The sequence below is a fragment of the Thamnophis sirtalis genome, unplaced genomic scaffold, assembly GCF_051295495.1.
Source record: "Thamnophis sirtalis isolate CommonGarterSnake01/CBP01778 unplaced genomic scaffold, rThaSir2_p1.2 scaffold_1, whole genome shotgun sequence".
In the NCBI taxonomy this organism is placed as follows: domain Eukaryota; kingdom Metazoa; phylum Chordata; class Lepidosauria; order Squamata; family Natricidae; genus Thamnophis; species Thamnophis sirtalis.
In genome coordinates, this window is record NW_028261381.1 from 124,214,933 (window position 1) to 124,234,551 (window position 19,619).

The window sequence follows — 19,619 nt, forward strand, 5'->3', positions numbered from 1 at the left end:
GGTTTCATGTTGATCCCAGAAGACTTTAAATTGCATCATCACGATTAAGTCATCATAGTGATTATAAAAAGAAGAAAAGCTACTCAGAATATGGGTGTAGTGAGAAACCTTCTCCATTTTCAGCCTAGATTTTTCTAAAACCAACATTTTAACAAAGTTAGATTTTTTTTTAGTTCTTCAGAAAGATGAATCTATAGGGATCATGTTTAATCACTAATCTACAAAGAAAAGAATGAACAAGATCTATATTTTAAAACTCTTTTCCTCCCTGCATAGTTGCTGGATGTGGTCGACTACCTAGCACAGAAGTATCATCGATTGCTTGTCCTCGGGCGTAGACACATGCTGAAACATTCATTTCAGTGGAAAAAAAGAGACATGGATGAGATGCAGAAGAAAGCAGATTTCTTCTTTACTGATAATGCGTATGTTATTTGATTTTTAGAAAGTATCATGTTTAGAAATATTTGCAATAGTCCCAGGTTGCATATAAGCATCGAGACTGAATTTAACAACAAAAATAGTATACTGTATTTCATATATAATAATGCTATAAATTCTTGATATACTATGTTTTATTTTGCAATTTTGTAATATTTTCCCATAGAATAGATAAATGCAGCCTTTTCACTTGTTATTTCATCCAGAACAATGCAATGCTGTTGTTTACAACAGTCAACAGCTTTGCATACCTAATTACCTTTGAATATGATAATGAACCACCCCACAATTCATGTGTTTTTATTAACAAATTAGAAGAAAAAATGATAATATAACTATATATCCAACCCTCTTCCCCACCATTAACAATACCATTTTTAAACTTAAAGAAATTAATAGAAACAAAAAATAAAATAAAATAGAAACATATAGAATATGTTAATATCTTTAACATTTAAATATTTTCCCACAAATCTACTGATAACAATAAACACTCTGTTCCAAAAATATGTCCACTAATCACATAACCAATTGTATGGATCTATGAGATTCCTCTAATTTTTACACCTCCAACAGAAAAATGAATATGACACAGTATCTTTTAACTAGTCTTATTTTAATTTCTATTTAAATGCAATTTAATGAAACCTTATCAGATGGAGGTTTTCAGTTTAAAACAAAAAAATTCAGTGCTTAACAAATACCTGTTTATTTCTTTGAACTGATAGGAAATGTAATCATCTATTTTTAGGCAAAATCTGTAAACTGCTATTTATTAGTAAAATATAGCTACACATATTCTATCATCAACTTTTAGAACAACTTTTAGGGAAACCAGGAAACAAAATACTTCACTTGGAGAACTATTTAAATAGATACCCATGATATGGACATAATACTAAGATCAAACAAGTTAAATGCCTCATAGTTAGGATCTTGAAATAATTATTTGAATCAGTTCTATAGTAATTTACTGTGCAAACTACAATGGTGTACATAATATTTCTGTTTGCCTTTTTAAAAAAAAATAGGTCTAAAGATGATCCATTTCTGCTCTATGCCGCTTTTCACTCAGGTGGTCACTGTATGATGGTAACTAGAGATCTATTACGGGATCACAAAGCTGTTCTTTCTGACAGTGTTACACGACGCTTGTTTTTTAAATGGCAACGTGGACATCAGATGGTAGTGTCAAGCTATCTACCAGGAAAGATATTAACATTTGAGGTACTGTTGCACATATTAGTGCTATTCTTGTTTAATAATTATCTAGCATGAGTGATAAATCAAAAGGGGTTTAGTCTTTGTAAAGAAAGCCCAGATGATTTTTTCCAATAAAAATGTCCTCAGCATAATTTGTAATGTTTAATATTTATATACTGGCTTACTGAAGGATTGTTTTTGGATTACATTCCGTTATGAGAAACCACTTTTATCAATGCTTTGATTGTAATCTTATGTAAGAGAATGTATAGATAAAGATGGAGAGGGGGGGGGGGAATGGGACCTGGTTCAATTAAATGTTCCCTCAGTTCATTACTGGAGGATACCAAGTTTCCTACCTTTGGTTTAAAATATATTATAAAATCTTAATATTCTTGTGCAAAATATATAATGCAGTCCTGTTGTTCATTATTTAATAGGATGCTTTGCCATATGACACGATTGTGCAGACTGATGGTAATACATGGCACATTCCCTATGATGACAACTTGTCCAACAGAGTTTCTTATGAAATTCCAATGAAGTGGCTCTGTCTTCAGAAGAAATAAAAGATGCTTTTTTTATTCAAAGTGAAAATGTATACATGGCACCATATTTCAAATAAATTTCAAGCAAACCATTTAAAACGTATTCCTTTTCTAAGACAACAGACCCAGACTTAAATGAATTTCTAAGTTACAAACAATATTTAATTCTACAAGTATTGAAAATTGTGATGCAACAGTTCTTTATGATTGATAAATGTAATTGTGGTTTAAACAAATTGCTTTTTGATGCCTTATGAGTTGTATATTTTTATTTCTCTGCTTTTCATCAGTAAATATATATTTTTCTTACGTTTCTCCTTTCCAGATGAGTATTTGGTACCATATAGCTCATCTTATGAGAAACAATTATCTGTTCACTTTAGAATTTTACTATTCATATGTTCCAAAATTCTCACTTTGGTGGGTTGTGATAAACTTTTCTGACATAAGTAGAAAAACAGGGAAGAAAGGAAGCACATTAAATATTGAAAAAGTGACTGAGAAACAGCCAGTTCTGTTATAGAATTTGCAGATTACACAGCTTCAAGAATGGAGATACCATGAACAAAAATTAAGTAGATAGAAATTTACTAAAATGTAACTGCCTCTGGAGTTCCCATTTGAAAGGACCTAATTCAAAATTTGTACACCAGAAACTGGAATATCAGTAGGCTTTCCCCTCGCTTCCCAATTATGGAACTATTATTATCCTCTTCAATACTGGATATTTTGATTACAGTATGTAACATCCTTGAAATTCTTTCCAGCTAGTCAGCCTACATTAGCAAATATTAAGTGGAATAGATACAGTAAATGAATGAGGTACATAAGAAATTTCAGTTAATATTTTTTAACACCATTACAGTTCAAAATAGAATTATAGCTTGTTTTATTTTTAAGCAATTAAACGTTTTCACAAATAACAGCAAAAATGTGTTCAATGGCTTTTTTAGAACGTGATGTAATAGTAAAAGATATAAAATTGAGGAAAAATGGTAGCTGATTTTTATTTTAAATTTAACACTCAAATCATACAAATTCTGACAAGTGACAACTTCGAAAGCAGTCTATAAGGTAGTCCTCAACTTACAACAGTTCATTTAGTGACTGTTCAACGTTATAATGGCCCAGAAGTGACTTATGACCATTTTTCATATTTATGACCGCTGCAGCATCCCTAGTCAGGTGATCAAAATTCAAATGCGTGGCAACCTCACATTTATGACCATTGCAGTGTTCCAGGGTCATGTGATAACCTTTTGCAATCTTCTGACATGCAGTCAATGGGGAAGCCAGATTCACTTAACCATGATACTTGTTTAACAACTGCAGTGATTCAGTTAACAACCTGTTAAGTGAATGACCTTGGAAAGAAAAGTCATAAAATGGGGCAAAATTCACTTAACAAATGTCTCACTTAGCCACAAAAGTTGGGCTCAATTGTGGTTGTAATTTGAGGATAATCAAATTGTTAGCTGGAAAAGGTGGCACCAGGTGCCCGCTTTCTTTTCACAGATCAACACAGCTCTCCTTGATTGACAGCAGCTTATTATTCTCTTCTGACTCTTACTTAGTCTATACAGGTAGTTCTGATAATTCCTCCTAGTTTGCCATCCAATTTCATCATGCCCGGTTTTATTTTGAAATCGGTCAAGAGAGTTTTTAGAAGCCTTTAAAAAAAGATGGTGGGGAACGATCCCAGGTCGGTTACGTGATTCTGTTAATGAACACAGTCTGGTGTTGCACAAAGTTTCGTCCCGAAAACACCGATTCACAACGTTCAAACAGCTACCGAAATATCGCGCGAGAACACTCACTCTTTAAAAGCCCCCACCCCCGCACGCGCCTTCTGTCAAAAAGGGCTTTTAAATTCTTGCATCTAACTCTTTAAAGCGCATGTGCGGCAGCCAAGAAACGTTTGTTTTCTCGTTGGGGCCGGCGTGATTATCATTGCTTCTGCGCCTTTGCGCAACCGTGACTAAGGAACAAACGAATAGGAAACCAAGCGAACCAGTTCCTCCGCTTCTGGGAGGGTAAAGGCTCCTCGTTGCGCCTGCGCGTGACCTCGTAGCCCCGGAAGCACTACGCCGTCTCGCTCGCTTTCAGCCAACTTCCCTCCCCGGCCGCTGGAAGTAGAAACCTTTTCGCATGCTGTGTTCGCGGACAGTTCCCCCCACTGTTGCCGCTTGTTTTGCTTTCTCTGCGCGACCATGTCTCGAGGCTCCAGCGCCGGCTTTGACCGGCACATTACTATTTTTTCCCCCGAAGGGCGCCTATATCAAGTAGGTAAGTGAGTGGCAAAAACCGCCTCGTCACGATGCAGGACGCCCGCTTTTCTTTCCCTCTCGCGAAGGAGGGGAAGAAAAAAAATGCATGTTAATGAATCCTTCGGCTTCTTCCGTTCCCTGAAGTGGGGCGCCTGGTAGAGAAACGGGGGAGCAGTCAGCGTCCCAAAGAGGTGTTGCAATCGCGGTGGTTTTCAAGCCCTTCACCTGCTGCTTACTGTACGAGGCGCTTCGGGTATTTTCTTAGGTGTAAATAGGCGGGCTTGGAAAGATCACCCGTTGTCAGCAGGGGGGAAAAAACCTTCGTCATTGCGCGAAAGCGAAAGCGAAACAAAACGCTCGGGGAAAGTGGGAACGCTCCCGAGCGCTAGTAATAATAATAATTCTTTATTGTTAGTGCACAACATACGTACAAAGAGATTAGTTGAGATCTCTCAGTGCACTGTCCCCGACACAAGGCAGCTCGCAGTGAAGACAAAGAAAAAACATCCCTAACCCAATCAATCACATTAACAAACACCCAGTCCCATCACACCAATGTGAACCTGTTACACGTTGCAAGATGTAGATGGGGAGGGAAAAATGGAGCCTTGAGAAGTATTACTTCCCCACCTTGCGAAAGTTTACCGCTTTGGGGGGTTTTTTCTTCTCAATGCTGACTTCGTGGCATAACTCGGGATTAAGGCTCAGAGGGGTGCCTTTTCAGATGCATTGTACATAATTCCCAGCTTTCTGCAATATTAGCTGCACGTTCTGGGAAGTGGGTCATTCAAAGGGCCACCCAATTGAAGGCTGGTAAAGAATTACCCTGCTTTTCCTCTGGCATTTATTTACTTGTGAGTCGTTTTATGATGTTGAACTATGGCGAGAGAGGACAGTGGTGAGAGTGTAAAAAATCAGAATATAGACATGAGAGGTGTATGCTTTTGTGATGTGACACTTATGGTTTATTGATCCCACAGGTAAGAGTTTACCAAAATAGTCTGTGGGCCTGATTACATTTCTACTGTATTTTGCATGTATGAGACTCAATTTAGTATCTGATAATATAGATAAATGTGAATACAGAATATGAAGATTCTAAATAGCAATAACACTTAGACTTACATACGACTTCATAATGCTTTACAGCCCTCTCTAAATGGTTTACAGAATCAACATATGCCATCAACAATCTGGGTCTTCATTTTACCAATCTTGGAAGGATGGAAGGCTGAGTCAACCTTGAGCTGATCAGGATCGAACTCCTGGCAGTGAGCTGAATTAGCCTGCAATATTGCATTCTAACCACTATGCTACCACAACTCAATTATAGCTATCTGGATATTTCAAATTTAAAAAATACAGTAGCATCACTTTTAAGTGGTACAACACTTAGTCTAAGCCAGGGGTCCCCAACTCCCGGGCCAGCAAGCAAGCAGAAACCAGGCTGCACAAGCAAGCGACACCCCATACATGCACAGGCGGGGTCCAGGCAGGTGCAAAAGTACGCTTGTCCTAATCTGTGAAAAAATGGCCCTCCATAGAACCTGTCCCTGGTGCCCAAAAAGTTTAGGGCTGCTGGTCTAAGACATTGTTGTGGATGTGAACTATCTGCTTTTAATGAAAGTTTGTATATGATGCTGACTCTGTTACAAGTACTGTTGGTAAAATCTGTGTTCAATGTATCACTAGAATATGCATTCAAGGCCATAAACCAGGGTGGACTGACATCAGTAGCTGTTCGTGGAAAGGACTGTGCAGTTATTGTCACACAGAAAAAAGTACCTGTAAGTATTTTTTTAGCAAGACCTATAATATGACTATGGATAATCTTTGACCACATGTATGGCTGACTGGTATCTTTGTGGTTCCTTATTTTTAATTCTTCTGTGCTTTTATCTTACTAGAGGTGGGTTGCTCCCAGATCGGGCAAACCGGTAGTGGCGGCAGCGGGAGGCTCCGGTCACCCGGCTGAATGCTTCTTGGTCACACGAGCGAACCAATACTAAAAAAAAATGGAAACTCACCACTGGATCTTACTAATGAAGAGTATTGGAATTTTGTAGAATGATGGAAAATCCAACTTTGAAGTTCTTAGGAAAGAGTATTTTCTTTGGGGAAAGAATATTTTCCATAATGTTCAAAAGATAACATTGAAAATTGTTAATGATAAAATGAAATTATGATTACAGTCTCAGTAGAATCAACAATATTAATATATAATTATTATATAATAATTATATTATATAAAGAAGAATTTTTCCAGATAAATGCGCCTGTTCTCAACCATCAAATGTCCTATGTATGACATGAATTATATATTTTCCCTGCTAAATTAAAAAAAAAACTACATACTATGTATATCTCACTATTGTTTTTTGATGAAATTATTTTTTGATGAAATTGTTTTTTGTTTGATTCTTTAGGACAAGCTACTGGATTCGAACACAGTGACTCACTTATTCAGAATAACTGAAAATATTGGATGTGTAATGACCGGAATGACAGGTATAAACGTAAGACAAATCAGATAGTTAATAGGTTGTAGAGAAGTGAAATATCTCATTATATTTTTCTTTTAAATAATACTTTAATATTGCATAATCAAGAACATCATCTAAAGGCAATGGAATGCATTTTTAGAAATGGCATTAGATGATTTTACTAATTTTAAATCTTACCCATACTTATTAAAATACCTGGGAAGGGAAGAGGGTGGAATAATAATATTTCAGATTTGGAGGGATATATCTTGGGCTACAGGTAATCCTCAACCTATGGGCATTTGTTCATCAACCATTTGAAATTATGATGATGCTGAAAAAATAGTTGTTATGACCATTCCTCAGAGTTCCAGCCATCCTGGCAACCCCACAATCACATAATCGTGATCTGAGCACTTGGTAATCAGTTCATAATTAAGACTGGCTGCAGCACCCCGCATAATTTGTTTTCCATTTGCAATCTTTCCTGACAGCTTCCCCAGAAAATCAAAGGGGAAGCCAGCAGAGAAGGTTACCTGTGCACCTTCCCCAGCCTCTCTGTGCTTATGCTGCAGCCATTTATGCACCTTTCTTGGACTTGTGGTGCTTCACTAACACATCCACATATCTGTGCTGCACCCTCCACAGTCCATCCTTGCACCCTCCCTGATTCTTCCCTCCCGCATACTTTCTTGCGCTCTCCTTACCCACACTGGTTCTTGTACATCCATCTCACCATTACTGACCCATACCATATCCCTTGCCCACCTTCTCCAGCCTGCATTGTATCTCTTCACATCCTTGTTCACTTTCCCTGACCTCCCTGTGTTAAGTTAGTAACACAGTTGTTAAGTGAATTTGGCTTCCCCATTGACTTGGCTGTCTAAAGATCGCAAAAGCTGACCCTGGGACACTGCAACTGTTGTAAATACATCCCAATTGCCAAGGGTCTGAATTTTGATCATGTAATTGTGGCAATGCTGCAATAGTCATAAGTGTGAAAGCAGTCAGTCACTTTTTTCAATGCCATTGTAACTTTGTCATTAAACGGATAGTTGTAAGTCAAGGGCTACCTGTATATTTTTAGGAATATGAGAATTTTAAAAAGTCTTTTGTTTGAATTTAAGTACTTTTTCTTTGCAGTTATACTGTTAAAAGGCATATGAGAATGACTTTGGATCTTTTATTTCTACAACAGCGGACAGTAGATCCCAGGTGCAGCGAGCTCGCTATGAGGCTGCTAACTGGAAGTACAAATACGGTTATGAGATTCCAGTGGATATGCTATGTAAAAGAATTGCAGATATTTCTCAGGTCTATACACAGAATGCTGAAATGAGACCTCTTGGTTGCTGTAAGTATAAATACAAAGTGAAAGTAATAACAAACTGTTGTGTGTAATGAAGCCAGGAATTCTCATCAACAATTGATCTCCACAAAATATTTTGACGTATATAAAATTCATTTTTTAATATTAGGATAAATGCTAGTATTCTGTTGAACACACGGGGTGGCAATCTGCCTTCCCACTTTCCCCCCGTTTACTCTTTCTATGTAGCTCAATTATTATGGTCTGTGCTTTGAGATTATAGAGGTTATTGTCAAAAACGTCTGGAAGACATCAGATTGCCTCCTTCTAACTTACCCCATACAATTAAGCAGCAATATTAATTGGGAATTGCACAATCTTATATTCTTTCTCTTGGTTTATTTCATAACTGCAGCGATGTATGTCATCAGTTCAAGTTTTTAGAGAAGCTTACTTGACAAATACTAATGCTGCTTTCAAATGAATATGCTTCCTTCTGGTTTACTGCATCCCAACCATAAGAAAGTAAAAGAGTGGATTCTCATACAAAAGCTTTATAGATTTGTTCATTTTAAAATGTTTCCATTGATTGCTCTTCTTGGGTTAGATCATATTTTTTTAAAAAAACAATGCATCAAATAAGATTAATGTTCTTCAGAATAACAGGCTTGCCTTTTTAATGTATTTTGCCCTAAAATGCTGACCTATATAAATTTTAATGCAATGAGTTCCTTTAATTGAATTTTAGTTGTATTTGGATGACAACATTGGAAATGGTATCTGTTCAGTGTTAATCTAAGAGTTAGTAAAATGATTTTATTTTGGTGAAACAAAAATTTAAAAAAATGCATCATTTTATGTCAAGGATGCTGAGTACTAAAGATAGATGTGTCTGCAGTAGGATTTATCGTTTTCTTAGTTTTGCCTGGATCACTATTTTCAGAAGCCTTGCTTGTGCAACATTAGTTAGATTACTTGATTATTTAAAATAGTTACATATAAATATTATTTAAAATACTGCATATTTTATGAGATACATAGCTTTCTAGTGATAGCTGTTAAATGATACATTGAAAAGCATGAAATAAAATCTTAGGTACCGTATTTATTGGAGTATAAGACGCACTAAGGTTTTGAAGAGGCTATTTATTTATTTATTTATTTTTAAAAAAGGTTTTTGCACTCTGCAAATCTCCCAAAATGCCTGCATGGTGTTTTTCGTGAAAGCGGGCCCGTCTCCCCCCTCCAAAAAGGCATGAATAGCCTTTAGGGGGCTTGCAGAGTGCTCCTAGGGGGTGCCCTCCCCCAAAATGAGCAAACAACGGCCCGTTTTTCATGAAAATGGGCCCATTTTTTGGTCAAAGAAATTGCATGCATAGCCTGTGGGAGACTTATAGTACTCCTGGGGGGTGGGGGAGCAAAATTGAGTAAAACGGCCCATTTTTCACTCATTTCTGCTCTCCCCAGCCCCCAGGAGCTCTTTGAGAGCCTTCTACGGGTTCTGCACGGCCATTTTGGTGAAGGGGGGCGGGGTTTCAGGAGGCAAAAAATGCTGTATTCAGTGTATAAGACGCACCCAGATTTTCAGCCTCTTTTTTGAGTGAAAAACGTGGATCTTATACTCCAAAAATACGGTCTCTTGATTATTAAAAATCAGTTCTACACACGTGACTCTTGAGCTCTGAGTGGTGTTCTGCTTTGAAGAGAGAGTTGTAAAATGAAAATTGGAGTCTAGGAATTAGAATTCTGTCAACTGAATTATAAGAAATTGTAGAAGTCAAGCAATCTTCAAATTTATGGAAATTCCATTAATACCAGGAATTTGCTTTAAAATGGAAATAGGACTAAGTATAATCACTGTTCCCTCTAAGGTGCTCGGCTGCGCGGCCGCGCACATGGCAAGAAACCCCCGCGCAGAGGTTTCTAACTGCCGCGCAGAGGTTTCTTTCAAAGCAAACGTGGGGAAGTCCTTTGCAGGCGGCTAGAACTGGCCGCCTGCAAAGGACCTCCCCAAACTTGTTTCAGCGGCAGCTCTCAGCCTGGGCGGCAGCGTCACGCAGGCTGTGGAAGGAGGAGGAGGAGGAGGGAACCAAAGAGAGGCTTTTGCCGAGTCTGCGCCCCACAGCCAGGACCGTCCTTGCTCCTCAAGCCGCGTTTCTTCCTGCAAAGCCCTTCTGGCGTCAAGCGGAACTCTCGGGTTGCCCGAAGGGCTTTGCAGGAAGAAACGTGGCTTGAGGCGCAAGGACGGTCCTGGCTGTGGGGCGCAGACCCGGTAAAAGCCTCTCTTTGGTTCCCTTCTCCTCCTCCTCCTCCTCCTTCCACAGCCTGCGTGACGCTGCCGCCATAGGCTGAGAGCTGCCGCTGCTGCACAACTGAGGGAGGGAGAGCGAAAGCAGAGGTAGCCTCAAATTTAATTTGAGGCTTTAAAAGAATTTTTGGATTTCTCCTCACCAAACCTTTAAGACTGAAAGTTTTTCCTAACATGAACTTGAGCTAATATACTTAATATGAGAAAGGTGCAGCAATTAACACTGCTTTTTAAAAAGAACAATATTTCTCAATTGTTTATCTGTATGAAGTCTGCCTATCTTAAGTTCCTACTATACAAAAGGTATTGCCTTCTAAGGCAACCTGTATACAATACATTAGTGGCCAATGTTACATTGGTCCTAATGACAAAATTAGAGCTGTGTTAAGCCTATGAAAAAAATCCCAAATGAATAAAATCATTATTAAGACCCAATGAAAAAATTACAAAAATTATGCATAAACTTTCATGTTCCCCAAATTTCCAATCCAAAACTTAACCCAGATTCTTCAGACATAGATTTGTAATTCAGAGTCAGACTCGATTATTAGAATGAATGCATTAATCAGGGGTGAATAATGTTGGTGAAATCTCATCTAACCTTCCATAATAATAACATACATACACAAATAGCTGACAGCCACATCTCTGAAACACTATTAAATCTGAACTAAATGTTTATCTAGAACTCAAATAAATAGCTGCTTTTTGGTTTTATTTTTTTTTTTATATTTATCAGTCTCTCTTTTATTCCATACTTCTGGTTGAAAGACTATTCTATGTCATGCTAAACAAATGCATATTCTAGTGGCGGTGGGGGCTCGTTGGCATCTTCAGCAGCAGCCCTGCCTCCTGTGAAAAAAACCGAAGATGGAGCAGATCCACGCAGATGACGTTGCTGCAACATGACTGGAGGAGGAATTCTGGGAGTCAGCAAGGCTTAAAGCTGTCAGGTTTGAAGACCCCTGGGTTTTTTTTCCCTAAAGGGTTAGGGGTGCAAGGGTCTTGTAACTTGACAGCTTTAAGACTTGCGTGCTTCAATGCCAGAATTTCTGAGCCAACATTTTGGTTGCTAAGCAGGAGCGTTGTTAAGTGATACTGATATTATATAACACTTTTAATTAAGCGGGCACCTTGAATAAACATAACTTTGAGTTTCAAATAACACTGATTTCGTTGTTGTCTTAGGTGACATCTGTGAAAAAAATTCAGGTGCTCAGGCATGAAAATGTGCCGCTCAAACACTATACTTTTCCGCTCACACTGAAAAAAAATTAGAGGGAACATTGAGTATAATATGTTAACCAAAAGTTATTTTGAATTATTATTATTTTTTATATCCCACATTTTTTATTTTTATAAATAAATCAGGATGGCAAAAAAATCTTGTTCTCCTTTCTCCTCCTATTTCCCTACAACAACAATCCTATGAGGGAGAGACTGGCCCAGAGTCACTTAGGTGGCTTTCAGGCCCAAGGTAACACGAGAGCTCATGAGCTCCCAGTTCCTAGCCTGATGCCCTGACCACTAGACCAAACTGACTTTCCCATTAGACTAAAGTGACTTTACTGTCTGTCTGGCAAACTTTTGCTTACATTTTTCCAAATCCAAAAAAAAAAGGATTTTATAAATGCAGATGTTTAAAAAGAGAATATATTTTAGAAAACCCTTTAACTTGGGGAATAGTTCTGATCTTAATTAGGATGTTGAAGTCTTAACAGAAAATAATTTAAATAATGCCTTTATATGAATTTTTAGTATTAACCAGACTTGAAATAGTTGTTCTTGGTCACTGGACCATAAAGTTACTGAGAGCTGAAGAAGATGCAAACATTGCCAAAAGAATTATTAGGAAACTGAAACAATGGTAGTCTGTTTTTCTCTAAGGAAGGAAAGGAGGGGAGCATGTATTGTTGGACAGGAAAAGGTTAAACTTGGCATTTGCAAACAAAGTTCTTGATTGTCAAGAGTATTAAGAGTATTTTTGGTTGCGAGGCTTCTAATCTTCCAAATCTCAAACTAGGAACAGCAACAATCGCTGCACAATTGCTCCAATAATTCTAACCTGTCTGCACTGTCAAATATTAAATAATATTAAATATTAAGATATTTAATGAGCTAAAGAGAATTGCTATACTGAACAAAGGCTGAAATCTATTCATGCATATTTTGTATAAAGGGTGTATTTAAAAAACTTGATTAGAACCAACTTCTTTGAAAAAATAAGAAAGCTGTCTTTGTTTACATATTTTATGTTTTGTTAGCTGCTGTTAGTTGTTCAGAATCACACTGTTGATATGGCATGCCATATGTATTTAAATAAAATTATTATTCAAAATTATTATTTCTTTAAAGGCATGATTATGATTGGCATTGATGAAGAAAACAATCCTCAGGTATACAAGTGTGATCCAGCCGGCTATTACTGTGGGTTTAAGGCCACAGCTGCAGGAGTTAAACAAACAGAATCAACTAGCTTTCTTGAAAAGAAAGTGAAGAAAAAATTGGACTGGACATTTGAACAGACAGTGGAGGTAAGTCCATAGGATAGGATGTCCAGGCTTAATTGGTTGCAATCTAAAATGGAAGGTTTGTGATGGATGCCCTGTTTGCTTCAGTGTGGTCACTATCATTATATAAGATGTTGTCTTCTAAGTGGTGTGCTTAGAGTAAAATTTGCTTATGTGATTTATTCTCATCAGTATTTTCTATTCTAAAAATGCTGAAATGTATCCCAACTGGCATTTCATCTTTCTACAGCATGTTGCTAAAATTATACATCAATAAACTCAGTTGAACTCACCGGCAGATGAATAACACTTATTATTTCTTGTGATAAATACTGTTGTCTTCCTTGGCAGAGCTTTCCGTTAAATCAATTACAGTAATGTCAGCTATAAATTAATAATGGAATACATTTAGTCCTCACTTAATGATCATTCATTCAGCGGCCATTTTAAGTTACAATGGCACCGAATGCTAAGTTATGGCTGTTGCAGTGCCCCCACAGTTGCATGCTCAAAATTCAGGTGCGTGGCAGCCTGTCCATAATTACTAGCACTGTGTGTGCTTCAACTCCCCCCACCCGCCTATCTGTCTCCCAATTTTGCTCTTTGGGCTTCCCTTGCGCAGCCTCCCCAAAGCTGATGAGGCTGCACAGAGGCCTTATGAAAGACCAGCAGCTACCTTGGTTAGGTGGACCTCAGCAGTAAGAGGTAAGAAAGGTCCTGGTCAGGGGGGGGCAAGGGGTACGTAAAGATACCGTTTGGGACAGGGAAAGTGCATAAGAATTGCTGTGTGGATCAGCATGGGAGTGCAGCATGGCTCAGGGACAGTGCACAAATGAGCATGCAGTAGGAAAATTCCCTGGTGTTTAAGTGTGATATATAAATAAGAATGTTGTGATGTTAGAAATGCATTTGATTGGCTGTATGAATATGTGTACAGATGATATTGCTGGCTGATCACCTGAATTGATTTGTATCAAGGGTAGGATTGTACTAGACAACCGGTGCCTGGTAGGGTTTCAGAGATTTTTTCCTTACCTAAACAGAGAAAGAGAATGACCAAGGGCAGGCTAAAAAGCAGCAGGAGCAATTTCCAACATCCTGCCAGCTTCCCCATTGAGTTTTCTTGTGGGTATCTGGTAGGGAGCATTGGATGTATTTATTTAGTGTATGTTATATCATACGTGAAGTGGCATATATATTAACATTTCACCTAGATTAGTAAAACACAATAACATATAAATGTTGAAAAGATCTATGTTCAAATACCAATGACTAGATCATCTAACCATACAAGCGCAGCATTTTTATATTAAAATCAGATACTAGACCGGTATATACCCTCAGCTTACAGCCGGTCATGATATGATCTACAGTTTAATGTGGAATCCACAGTCACAGTGAAGGGAGGATACTATGTCTCATTTATACAGAGAATCCCAGCAGATGCCGTTTGATAGGTGCGAATCCTATTCAGGATTGTCCATTGCTGACGTCGTAGTTCAAAGCCTGGCACCTTTTTTGTAGGGTTATTTATATGTCTTCTTATGTCTGGGCTTTAAGCCACCCATTTGGATTTCCATTGGGAATCAGTGCTAAAGTTCTTGGGCAGATGTGCAAGTGCCAGTGTGGGTTTCCTGGATTTGAATATTCCGGCTAATAAATGAGGAAGTTTGGCATTCACTGGTAGCAGTAAGTTTTTCATAATTTTTCTGTATTTTCTCACTAGTGCATCTTGCCTTTGTAAAACTGGTGGTGTTATGTGGCTCAGAACAGGAAGCCAGCAAGTTGAAGTGGTTTTAATACATCCGCTTATAATCCTCTTGGTGTCGCTGAGTCTGGTGTCTAATTTACTAGTATGGCAGCTATTAAGCCATACAGGGGGCACCTAGTGCTGATGACCTGAAGGTGGCAGCTGAAGCACCCCATTTAGTTCCACATAGGTTCTGGGGCATGTTGTTCCTAGTATTGATTTTTGCCACTGTATTCTCTAGGTGTACCTTACAGGACAGAATCTGGTCCAATATTACTCCAAGGTACTTTGGATCGGGATTATAGGGAAGTAAGTTGTTTAATAGACCTTTGGGGCTTCATATGCTAGTTTGTTAAGGTGGAAGGAAGTAGTTACCAAGAGTGCTAAGAGTGAACCTTCAGTTAGTGAAGATTTTTCCCAAGATTTTAAGATATTTGGACAGGAGGTTGTCTGCCACCTCCATATGTTTTTCTTGTGCTGCTATGGAAAGCATTGGAAATCTCATCCTTTTCTTTCAGGAAATCATAAAAAATGAAAAATTAGAGTGGATAGATAAATTTGTAAAGACATTAAAAGATTGTGGGTAATGTCATTGTGTGGAATCAATGCTTGTCAAAGTGAAAATTTCTGATATGTTTTGTTATTTAAAACAGAGTCAGGCACAGAAGTGGAATCATAAAAATAGAGTGGGAATGGGCTACTTAAGTGTATGTTTGTAAAACAAGAAGTGATAGGATTGATTGAATGAATGGATAATGAATAATAAAAGTGAGCGATTGAAGGGGAAGGCTGAGAAACTGGTAGTTGATGAAATTCTCAAAAAGAAAGGTGGAAGTTTTAAAATAAAATGTGAGCAATGTAGTGAAAGCATGTATCTTTTTTTTAAAAAAGTTGACTAGTTTTTTATTCACTTTCACTTTTAACAAGAGATTCCTCCACTTTTCCTCATTTCAAGCCATCAGTACAGTAGAACATATTAAAAGTGATTGTTTCTCCTAATAAATTTTGCCTTTTTTTTTTGCTTTTTACATTTCAGGATACTTGTTTGGTTCATCATTAAGCATATAATGAATTTCAATCCAGACTTCTTTGGGTGTTTTATTTATGAAATCAAATCTATTACATTTATTATTTATCTTTACCATGTAATCATAAGGAATATTGCTGAGATTTTATCTTGTTGGTCTGATGATGTTATTTGTTTTCTTTAAATTGCAATTTGGCAGAGGGTGATTTGAGCTGAAGTCAGCACCAGATCTGTCATATGCAACTTATTACAATTTTATAATAAGCATATATTTTTTAGTATTGTGTCAACAAAATGTTGCAAGTTACTATTAATAAATTTTATTTTAGTTGATATAATTGAGCCATAAGATAAGGTCTGCCTCCTTAGACTACTTTTTTAAAAAAAATTAAAACAATAACCTAGTCCATACAGCAATAGTGTTAAAGTGAGCCTTAAAGAACATTTGAATTTGTTTGTGTCGTAATTATTAGGGCATAGGGAATTAGAATACAGGAGATGTATAGCTTTCTGTGGAGCCCTTTTAAACTGTAGAAAGAGTTTGGGGTTCATACTTTAGTAGCAAGAATTGTGGCACTATAAACATGTCATTTTTTTTCATAAATGCTGATAATTTACATAGCATTTTGGCTATAATTAGGACCAAGAGAAGGAGTGTGATTGTTGCTTGCATTGAGCCTTGCTTTGATTCAGGCATTTAACTAAATTTATGCTGGGGAACAAACTGTATTTTTAGCAATGCTTAAGATAAATGAATATTCAAATTTATTCAAAATAGTAAATTTAGCGACCATATAAGGTATATATAACCAGCATCAACCCATTTTAGTACTATTAACTATAGTATAGTTAATAGTATAATGGGTTGGTACTGGTTATACATACCTTATATATAACTATACTATAGTTAATTATTATTAGCTATAGTATAGTTAAGTCAAGGTGGTCCTTGTCTTAACACCAGCTTGATTAACGTCATTCATACGTCCATTGCAACATCCCCATGGTCACATGATCGAAATTCAGGTGCTTGCCAACTGACACACTTATGATTGTAGTATCCTGGGATCATGTGATCACCTTTTGAGACTTTTTGACAATCAAAATCAATGGAGATGCCAGATTCACTTAACAACTATGTTACTAACTTAACAGTTGCAGTGATTCACTTAACAATTGTGGTAAGAAAGGTTGTAAAATGGGGCAAAATTCCCACTTAATAAATGTCTCGCTTAGCAACAAAAAATTTATCCTCAATTTTGGTCATGTTGAGGACTACTTATAGATACTTCAGAACAATAGTAATTTTACTAAAATAATTTTAAATGTGCTGGAAAGCTTTGACGATATGAATGCTACTAAGAATTACACTGCTATTTACACTGTGATTGTCTTTACAGATAATTCCTAACTAAGAAATTAATTTATAGACTTTTTTTTTCCTTTTCAAAGCTGCTAGAATTTTGCATTTCAGATATCTATAAATGGGCTCTGCCTATGAATGGACAAAGAATAATAAATATCTAAAATAAAAACCAGATTTTGCATTAACTAGTACTAACAATATTTCTGATCAGATTTGTTTTATGTTTTACTTGTAGACCGGAATTACCTGTCTTTCTACTGTTTTGTCCATTGACTTCAAACCATCTGAAATAGAAGTAGGGGTTGTTACAGTTGATAATCCAAAATTCAGGTAATATGAAATTGATTTTTTTTCTTGTTGGGTAGGTTGATTGTGGCTATCTTAATTTTTAGTGTGCTCTCTGTTACCTGTATCCTGGCACTAGTACGTGGTCAGTTTATTATGTAACACTTGGTATCTAAATACATCCACTTAAATATGTCTGATATGAGTGTATGCCACTATAACTACCAAGGAAAAGTTAATTATAGACCTTTGGAATCCAAAGCAAATTGCATAGCAGCAATTAATGTCACAGCATTGCGTTGGCAAGAAAAATGATTCCTTTCTTAACATAATGCTGGAGATACTAGGCACAGGTTAGCATATTGATTCTATGCTATGCTTTAATAGTTTACACAATACATATTTTACACAGTGAATGCTTTTCTTGTAGACTCTAGCATAGCCTGAACCCAGATATTCCAGCATGTGGAACTCAAAAATAACTCACTTCTATAATGTTTCCTTTGTAAAATTCATTTGCAGTTAATATAATTATGCTGCAAATCCTTGGTATTTGTTCATCCCACCAGATTGGGTAGGACAGACATGCTTCACGTCCCTTCCCTTAAAAGTTGCCACCTTACAAGTCCTAAGAAGTTATATTTCTCTGTTTTTATTGATTATATATAGTGTTTTATTTAGAAATTGTCCAGAGTTTAATTTTTAAATGGGTAAAACATACAAATGTTTTAAATAAATAAATAAAGTGATTATTTGAGGTGAAGCATTAAAATTCCCATTGCTTTTCCCTCTTTCTAGGATTCTTACAGAAGCCGAAATTGATACGCACCTTGTCGCTCTAGCAGAGAGAGATTAACTCTGTTTAAAATGGCTCATTCTGTGATTGCAAGGCAAAATGTTTGGTGAATACAAATGGGTGGTTCTGAATTATGGGTTGAAAAAAGAATCCTCTGTATCTGATGTACTTCTTCACCTTGATAAATAAAGTGAGGTTTTGGAATGGTTTGTTCTCTTATTGTTTGATGTTAAAGTTACAGGTCAGAGATGCTGTGACTCAATCTATAACTTTTATTCCTTTGAGAATGGAGTATAGTCCCTGCCGCATTTTAAGTCTTCCAGAATTTCACTATGCACAGCATACTAATAAAGGATCCCTTGCTACTTTTGGAAACATAGCAAAAAATTCTATGCTGATCTTCTGTATATGTGAAAAGATAGGCCCACTGATCTTATTTTCTGGATAAATGTGTGTGCAGCACTAGCTTCATTTACTGTATTTTTTGTGTGAGTCCAATAAGCAGAGATGAATACAATATAATTGAAAACCAATTGAAGTGACAAAAGATGTAACATTTGCAAAGCTGCATTCAAGTATATGACGATTTGAGAAGAAAATTGGGGCATACAAAATGTTACATTTGAAACAGTTTGAAACACTTTTTGTATACTCTCAGAAGTACTTTCCTCAGAGTCAGCGGGTTTCTGAAAGTTTAGAATGTGTTAAAAGAACCATGGGACTGATTTCAAAATCTATCTTGAATGTATAATTTATTAGGCTAATTTGTCTTTCACCAATCTCAGATGTGGTACATGTCTGCTTCAGTGATGTTATAGCCAATCTGCCAGTCTTTGCAATAACTTTATAACATATGAAAGCTCTTATGATCTCCAGATCTCTTCATCAGTTAAAATACCAGAAAAGCAGGTTAAGATTTCACCAGGTGTTGGGATGATTTCAAGTTGCAATTAAAACTGCTTACATTAAAACTGCTGCTTGATCAGCTTTTTTTGGTGAGGGGGAAATTTTCAATTGGCCATCATAGTCAGCAAGACTTTAGCAGTTAAAACAACAAATAAAAATACAATAAAAACTCCATGAAATGTTAAAAGTAGTTATTGTTTTAACCTACTTCATATCTTAAGAATATCTTAAAACATGTTAAGTTTATTTTATGTGTGAGTTTTCACTTCTGAACCTAACTTGGATAATACCTGACTCTTGTATTTCAAGAATCCAGCATACCTTTGCAGTTTTTATATAGCAACAAATGCACACTTTTCAAGTTTTAAATCGCCATCCTAGCCTTTCAGCATACAAGACTCAACATGAATTCTTCACATT

The 19,619-nt window shown here is 36.8% G+C and overlaps 2 protein-coding genes across 5 annotated transcripts in view; both read left to right on the top strand.

Annotated features, from left to right (window-relative positions):
- The window catches only part of PRORP (protein only RNase P catalytic subunit), a 47,523-nt gene extending 45,239 nt beyond the window's left edge, over positions 1-2,284 (top strand). For all 3 annotated transcript variants that reach the window (XM_014073796.2, XM_014073797.2, XM_087723688.1), the window contains exons 6-8: positions 277-425; positions 1,473-1,668; positions 2,085-2,284. In XM_014073796.2, the coding sequence (XP_013929271.2) occupies positions 277-425; positions 1,473-1,668; positions 2,085-2,213 (474 nt within the window). In that variant the 3' untranslated portion in view covers positions 2,214-2,284. The remainder of the gene's footprint in view (positions 1-276; positions 426-1,472; positions 1,669-2,084) is intronic.
- A 1,982-nt stretch (positions 2,285-4,266) lies between these two features.
- PSMA6 (proteasome 20S subunit alpha 6) lies at positions 4,267-18,497 on the top strand. Of its 2 annotated transcripts, none has more exons than XM_014073792.2 (7): positions 4,267-4,478; positions 6,152-6,246; positions 6,886-6,967; positions 8,141-8,296; positions 12,915-13,093; positions 17,448-17,542; positions 18,296-18,497. In XM_014073792.2, the coding sequence occupies exons 1-7, from the start codon at positions 4,403-4,405 to the stop codon at positions 18,351-18,353; spliced, it is 741 nt and encodes a 246-aa protein (XP_013929267.1). In that variant the 5' UTR covers positions 4,267-4,402; the 3' UTR covers positions 18,354-18,497. The 2 variants fall into 2 exon arrangements, with proteins under 2 accessions (XP_013929267.1, XP_013929269.1); XM_014073794.2 differs by having other exon boundaries at positions 4,278-4,474.
- The last annotated feature ends 1,122 nt before the right edge of the window (positions 18,498-19,619 follow it).

Bases quoted from the DNA above. Each gene is read 5' to 3' on its own strand.
- PSMA6 (XM_014073792.2), top strand. From the start codon at position 4,403: ATGTCTCGAGGCTCCAGCGCCGGCTTTGACCGGCACATTACTATTTTT. The intron at 6,247-6,885 runs GTAAGTATTTTT...TTGATTCTTTAG, and splicing joins TCACACAGAAAAAAGTACCT to GACAAGCTACTGGATTCGAA. The intron at 17,543-18,295 runs GTAATATGAAAT...CCCTCTTTCTAG, and splicing joins GTTGATAATCCAAAATTCAG to GATTCTTACAGAAGCCGAAA.